At 34.2% G+C, this 7,795-nt stretch overlaps 1 protein-coding gene across 2 annotated transcripts; it reads right to left on the reverse strand.

Annotated features, from left to right (window-relative positions):
- Positions 1 to 790: 790 nt before the first annotated feature.
- Positions 791 to 7,795, reverse strand: LOC307170270 (beta-1,3-galactosyltransferase 2-like). Of its 2 annotated transcripts, XM_079891355.1 has the most exons (3): positions 7,725 to 7,785; positions 2,372 to 2,543; positions 950 to 2,215 (listed from the first exon to the last, which is right to left on the reverse strand). In XM_079891355.1, exons 1-3 carry the CDS (start codon positions 7,748 to 7,750, stop codon positions 1,457 to 1,459), a joined length of 957 nt encoding a protein of 318 aa, XP_079747481.1. In that variant the 5' UTR covers positions 7,751 to 7,785; the 3' UTR covers positions 950 to 1,456. The 2 variants fall into 2 exon arrangements, with proteins under 2 accessions (XP_079747480.1, XP_079747481.1); XM_079891354.1 differs by having other exon boundaries at positions 791 to 2,543; positions 7,725 to 7,795.

Below are 7,795 nucleotides of genomic sequence, written 5' to 3' on the forward strand. Positions count from 1 at the left end.
ATTGTTTGCCAATTTGTTATTGCATGTGTTGTAGTCCCATTTTTAATGTGTTGTAGAGTTTTTCATCCACATTCTGATTTCTGAATATTCTGATATTCTGATTTCATCAAATTTAATGTCAACAACACATTCTATCATTTGCCGGAATTTTACACATGCATTGAGTGAACTGATGAATTTTACTCATAGCCTATAGGGTGCCTATATGCTTTTGGGTTTGTTGATAATATGTGCTAATAAATCATGTTTTTATTTAAGATACAGGATAATTTATGATATATCAAGGATGGTCCACTTTACCTGACAAGAAATGTGTCTGGTGGCCATTATCTCAAAATGTAAATGATTACACATTATATCAACTGCATTCAAATTGAAATATTATAGCTGGATCTTAAAGTTAACAAAAGTGATAAAGTAAAACAACCCAAAAGTAAACTCAAAAGTTGGCAGCCATGCTTCGAGGCTATAATGGAAATAGTGCCCCAGAAAAATGCATTTCCATGTATTCAGTTAGTAGATTGTTTTATCCGAAGCAATTTACAAATTAGGAATATCACAAGCAATTTGTCAAATCATTTCAGTGGCTTTTGTGCTCCCGTGCTTTTCCCTTCCCATTGTTCTCTTCTTCAAGTGTTTAAACCGAGATCATTGTTTAAGGCTACGAACAAGTAAAATAAAAAATTGAATGTAATGGAAAAATTGAGTAAGCAATGATTACACAGGTTATACACCACAATTTAATTAAATTATATATAATTTAATTTTATAAATATACACTTTTTTTTTTAAGTTGTAACCATTTTTAAAGAATAAATCATTAATGACATCCACAAAACAGTAAAAAAAAAAAAAAAAAAAGTAATGTACATCAATATAAAACCTTCTTCTGGCTAAAATTATAATTAATTAATTGTATAAAATTACAATATGACACCAGTTAGCAACCTTCCCCACCAGACATTTATGAAAAATACCCGTGCTTTGTGAAAACAGTTTTCACTTCAAATATATATTACCTGGATTTCTATATACATACAGTATATTAATTCCATATGACTATATATAGATTTTAACTTTTTAATTGTTTCTATGTTTTTTTTCTATGTAAAATAACTTTGCAGACTTTTGACATCTCGTGCATGAGCATTGCGTTTTTAAAAACCCCTTCGCCAATAACAAGTTCAGCTTTAAAAACGCATCTCAAGACCTCAAGTTCCTCTTCAATGTTATGTCAACGGCCAACCTCTCAAACGATCTCCTTTCTGAACGTTTTGTTAACAGGTTGTGACCAGCTTTAAAAATGTTCTTAAATAAACATCCACCATGTTTCATGTCTTTGTAAACAGAAATCTGTGTTTCTCATGTTTGTTTGTTTGTGCTCCCATCCCAGACAGGGATTTTGGGATACTTTTATGTATCCCAAATTATACTTTTAGGAAACTTTGGGATACTTTTATGTGGGCCTCTTTACGTCCTTCCAGATGTCTATTAGCTGCTGTGGGGATCCCAGGATTGTTGTAATGACCCTGAGAAAATCCTCTCGATTATATTGTCCCAGATAGGCTCTAAACTGTGAAGGGTCTGGGGGGGATGAGGGTGCAATGCCCACATGTTTCACACAAGCGCCCACATATGCGTCTTCAATGTTAAAGGGCTTTATTTCCTTGGAAGCCTCAACTATTTTTTCTGGCAGGTCATTGGAGAAGACATATCCCATTCCCAGCAGGTAAGTGGGGTATTTTGGTTCGGGGTACAGCTCCTCTGACACGTACCATTTTGAGTTTGTGTCTCTGATAACGGGCCGGTCCCACATCATCATTCCAGTGATGTAGTTCTGTCTGGGTGTGTTGGGTGCCAATAGGAGAGTCACCAAGTTTTCCAGGTTTAAGTACATGTCAGAATCGACCTTCATACTGAAATTGGCTTGAGGGCAACGAGTGGCCAACCAGTCCATGATCACCATTGTCTTTATGGTCAGGTTGAAGTACGAGTCCACAAAGTTGCTCTGCAGTAAGTCTCTGTGTTGTCGGCTCTCTTCCTCCAGTTGCTGTTGAGCTTTTTCAGAGTCGGATCCTCCAGTCAAACCCACCAAGAACAGAGTCATCACTGCTTTTCCCTGGACTGTGCTCTCATTCCCCCACGTGCTCCGGATGGCGTTACGAGCTTCTACCTGATGGGGCGCCACAGGGACCATCAAGACCAGGAACGGATTCTGCTGACATTTATCAGGTTCATCCAGAATGAACTGATAGTTGCTTGGATGAGCTATATGATAATAAATTGTTGAACCTCTTTGTTGTATTTGCTGATTGGGCAAATGCACTAATGGATCTTTTTCATTATGATCGGCCCAAATGCTGTCAATTACCTTATGATGAGTCTCATTGATGATTTTAGTAAACCAGGTTTGAGGGAACGTAATTGTGTCTAAAGTGAAATCAGAGGCGTAAGCAACGGCAAACAATAAGAATGTCAATGTAAGCAGCAGAAAAAATGCCGTTTTAATTTGATGTATAAATGGACCTCTATTTTGAGCCAAACTGCAGAGAAAAAAAAGAGAAACAGGTCAAAATTAGTCTCACGGTGAAACCTCAGAATTTTTCAATTAAAATATGATTTATCACAAAAACAACTCTGTTGTAAATCTTTAACTAAGTTTACAGTTAGTTGATTTAAGTTTAATGAACTTTAAGAACACAGAGCTTTTGTCAGAAATTTTGACATGGACATCACTTTGATTGGATTCATCAGTCTGATTCAAATGCCATAGGATTTCCGAATCACGGGCTGGAGGACGGAGCTAGGGTGAGAAAACGCTGAATTTTAACGTGCGAAACAATTCTGAACAATTCATTAAAGGAACGAGTCATTTGTTCATAGATTGTAGCCGAAAAATTCCTGAATGACTTTTTTGCCGCGATTCCAAAGAATGTAGGTTGACGTTAGGAAATAGTCGTCATCATATTCATAAATAGTGAATCCAAAATGGCGGTATGTAGGCTACAGTCTGGGTTTTATTACATTTATGCATAACGATAAATAAGTTCTTCATCAAATGCAGTAGTATTTTGACTATAGGCTGCTGTATTTCAAGATATTTGATGGAATCTAGAATTGATGCTTGCAGATGATTTGCATTTATGGATGTTTCAGCAACTACGGGCACTTTTGACTCTCCCAAATTAAAAAAAAATAACCCCTATGAATTAAAATTTTAACCATCACAGTCTATAATACATATAAAGATACACAAAATTGAATGCAAGACTTTAATCTGGAACATGTTTATTTTTGTTATGGTTTTCATCTCTTCTTCTTACAAAATGTCCTTACCGCAACATTACTATAACGTTAATTTTATCCACTTTACTTTTTTCATTTCTATAATTTTTTTTATACATAGTTACTTTCAAGATTTATCCATCTTTGTAAAAACTAATATTAAAAAATAATTTAAAATTAGGGAGTTTTATGATTTTCTTAATGCCATGGAAAATGTTGACGCTAACCTAGATATCAATTGTTTTCATACACGCCAAAGATAAAACACTTTGCTTTTTATGACTGTCATAACGTGTCCCGTGGAGATCAAGGCGAGGTGGTAGATAGGCTCAGGACTCAGATATCATCCGAAGAGGATTTTTATTAAATTCCAGTGGAGAAGTAGGGGTGTAGGCTACATATTCACAGTGATGTGTCAAAGAAAAAAAGAAAAAACAATATTTACAAAAAGAAATATATAGGGCTACACTTGACTTGCAAATTTTGATGTAGCCTATCAACAACCAAAGGAAAACAAATTGCTACCGGCAGCAAAATCTACATGAATAAATTCACCAATATGACCCCATCTTTCCCTCCTCAAGTTTCAGGTTAGACTGGCTTATAGAGGACAGGCTCATTACAACCAAGACCGTACCAACTGCAGTTACATCGATACCAAAAACCTTTGTAGCCTAAACATATGACCATTTAACCATTTAACTTTCAAAAATAAATAAAATAAAAAACTCATTCGGCAACTTAAACTAAATGTAAACACCACAATTAAGACATTTCTCCATGCCTATACACCACCAAGGGTTAGGTTCCCTTGCTTATTGATAGAAATGGTTTAATCCAACACAAGAAGGAAGCTGTGGTCCTGCCTCCTCCTCTGAAGAGCCACAGGAAAAGGATATGGTGAAGAGACAGCATGTGTGCTTGCAATGTGGGCATAGACAAAGACATATATAAACGTTGTTTTGACTGCTGATATGTGCACCTATCTGCAATCAACTCAAACAGCATATCTTAAACTTATTATAAATGAATGTTATAGAATAGGCTAATGAACCAGATCAAACAATTGTATTATAAACCTAACAGACTGCAACAGAAACACAAAACCATATAAATAACAAATGTAAAGAAACATAAGCCCATAAGCAGTTTGTAAAGACTTCACATGCTGCCGTTATCGCGGTAGTGATGACGTCATCTTAGCCCCCCGTCATCAAAATGGGAAATATTGTCATTTTAATGTGTAAATCATCTCTACTGAAGAGTTAAAATTATTTTTGTGAGCAAAAATCTGATTAATAATTAAAATAAACCATTGCTGCTGTAATGACACTTTGTATCGGTAAGGACACAATGTTAATGGCACATGTTAATAATGTAACCTTTACAATAGGTTACTGTAGAGAAAAATATAGTTACAGACAAAAACAGAAGGTATTTTGTCAAAGATAGTAGTGGTATTGCAGTAAAGACTGGGTCAAATGGATTCTCTTCAGTATTTTGTTTTGTCCTTTTGTTTATCCTTCACTGTCTTTTTTTCTGATTTGTCATTTGGGAGACAATCTTTATGTTTTTTTTTTTTCATGCTCTTTTTCCATAACTGAGTCTTCTCTCATTACCTCTCTGCATTTCTGTCATTTTATTGTGGATTAATCTGGTATCATCTAGAGTTGCAAAAATGTCATGTTTATCACATTTAATATTTGCAATATACTCTGTTTAGCCACAGCATTAAAACCACCTGCCTAATATCATGTAGGTTCCCCTCATGCTGCCAAAACAGCTCGGATACCTCAAGGCAAGGACTCCACAAAGAACTCCGTATGTGTCCTGTGGTATCAGGTTGCGAGGTGGGGCCTCCATGGATCAGATTTTTTCCTCAAGCACATCCCATTGATGCTCAATTGTGTTGAGATATGGGACATTTTAAGGCCAAGGCAACACCTAGAACTCTGTCATGAATTCTTGACTATTCACTTATATCCCAAAATACACAATTACTAAGGTGAATGGTAAGGACGCACAATAAATACTTAAGAAGAAAAGATGATCTTTATTTTTTCTGGATCTTGTGAGTGACAATGGAGGTAGACCAGTTTGTCAGACATGTGCTCACATGCTAATCTCTGTTTACAGATAAACTAGATTTGTTTGGCTTTGAACAAATGTCATTTTAAGAGTCTTTTTCAGTGTTGCGGTAAGGACTCAAAAGTGTGGGACAGGTTTATTTAGATGAAAAAAATCATACACACACACAAAAAAAAAACTTTAAGATGTTGTAAAGTCATATGTATATGAAACTAATTCATTTGAAATAATGTCACATTGTAAAAGAATGAGCTCATTTCAAGGATCTCAACATTGAGACCACAGGTGTGGGACATGAGCAAAAATGGTGCTTGGACCTATAAATGCTTTATAATTTTACATTAAATCATATTATTCATTCATAATTTTTTATGTCAAGCTGTGTAATGACACTACATTTATATTTAAAGAGCATCAGATGACAAATTTTAACATAAATCTTAACTACTCTGACTTTATTTATAAGTGCCGTAGTTGCAGAAACACCCTTATGTTTCATTTCCTGGAAACGGCAACTTTAAATATTTTGAGTCAATGACATTACACCCAATTTGTTTGGTGTTGTAGGCCTACACCTAAATACACCTCTTAGATGATACATGTTTTCGATTTCTAAATTAAAATTCATGATTTCAAGCTAATGTTTAAATGTAAAATGTATTCATTTTAATTCAACTGCCAGGCATATCACATTTGTGTTTCCCTTTCTATCACATATTGAAAGACACTAAACAAAACAAAGTGAAATTATATATGTATATGTATATATATATATATATATATATAGGGGAGCGCGGGGCACAACCTAACGCAGGGTTAGTTGTAACACGCTTGTTTTAAATACTTCCGCACATGCTTGGATGACGAAACTTTGTTTATTTACTAGTTGCCATATCAACACTATATAGAAAAAAAAAATCCCCAAAATTATTTTATTTTTGGAAGATATCCATAGACATTTATTAAACCATAGCAAAAGTAAATTTCTTACTTAAGTTAATTTTTCATCTCTATTTTTTGTGTTTATTTAAAATAAGACAAATCTTATATTATTTTAATCTCCAAGATGTTATTTAACAGTTGAGATAGTTATTTAATGTTTCGCTAACTAGCAGAATACACTAGCAGGGTTTAAATCCCAGTTGTGCAGGCGGGGGCATGTTGTAACACTGCGTTACAATGAGTCCCTATTAGAAATATGCTATTATTCTATACTTTTATTAATTTTCTTGAGAAACGTGAGAAAAAGGTGAATAAAGACTGAGTGTCAATGTTCAGAAATTACTAATTATTTATTTGTTTTGAACTATGTTGTATAGCTGTGTTTTCATGTGTTCATAGTCAAAACTCAAAAATGAGTTTATATTTAATTATTAAAAATTGCCATTATTTTATATGAAAAAGTTTTTTAATTGTATTTTATTTAGAAAATATTTTAGTTTGTTTTGTATATTTTTTTTATTAGATCAGATAACAGTTTAAGCTGCCATATGTTATGTTACAATGTGCCCCACACATGTTACAATGTACCCCACCTATGGGGCATGTTGTCACATTTCACTTCCATTCTTTCGGGGTATATCAAGAAAAAAGTATATACTGTATTAATAAAACAAAAACACATAATTGTAGTAGACATGTGGGAAATTAATGTGGGAAAAAATAAATACTCTGAACCATAAGTAGATTTACACAAACTGAGAAAGTCAAAAAGCGTTAGGTTGTGCCCCGCTCTCCCCTATATATATATAGATAGATAGATATATAGATAGATACACTCACACACATACATCTGAGCTCCTCCTAATCATTTCAGAAATACAGTATTCAACGTTATATATATATATATATATATATATATATATATATATATATATATATATAGATAGATAGATAGATAGATAGATAGATAGATACACTCACACACATACATCTGAGCTCCTCCTAATCATTTCAGAAATACAGTATTCAACGTTTAGCTCAGCTGCAGTCAAATGTTTTAATCAGATTTTGACCAGCTTAATCAAAGCACATTAACTACTTCATTATAAGTTAATCTAGTTGAGAGATCTTCAACTCTGTTCCTGGGGACCCACTGTCCTGTAGTGTAGAGTTTATCTCCAACCCTAATCACACACCTGAAGCAGCAAGTCAAGTTCTTCAGGATCGCTTGAAAATACACAGGCAGTTGTGCTGAAGCAGGTTGGAAATAAACTTTAAAGGACAGTGGGTCCCCAGGATAGTGTTAAAGACCTCTGCTCTAGTTTATAATAAGACATGGTATGTAAACAGCACAAACATTATAAAATATCTAATATTAAAACAAATTCTAAAAGGATGGGTGAGCTTACCTGTGCCAAATGTTCTTAATAGCCATTCTAGTGTGTTCAACTAGTAACCCTACTTCTTGACGTATTCCTTC

The sequence above is a fragment of the Squalius cephalus genome (genome assembly GCF_949319135.1).
Source record: "Squalius cephalus genome assembly, chromosome: 13".
Classification (NCBI taxonomy): Eukaryota; Metazoa; Chordata; class Actinopteri; order Cypriniformes; family Leuciscidae; genus Squalius; species Squalius cephalus.

Bases quoted from the DNA above. Each gene is read 5' to 3' on its own strand.
- LOC307170270 (XM_079891354.1), bottom strand. From the start codon at position 7,750: ATGGCTATTAAGAACATTTGGCACAG. The intron at 2,544-7,724 runs GTAAGCTCACCC...TTTTCTCTGCAG, and splicing joins ATTAAGAACATTTGGCACAG to TTTGGCTCAAAATAGAGGTC.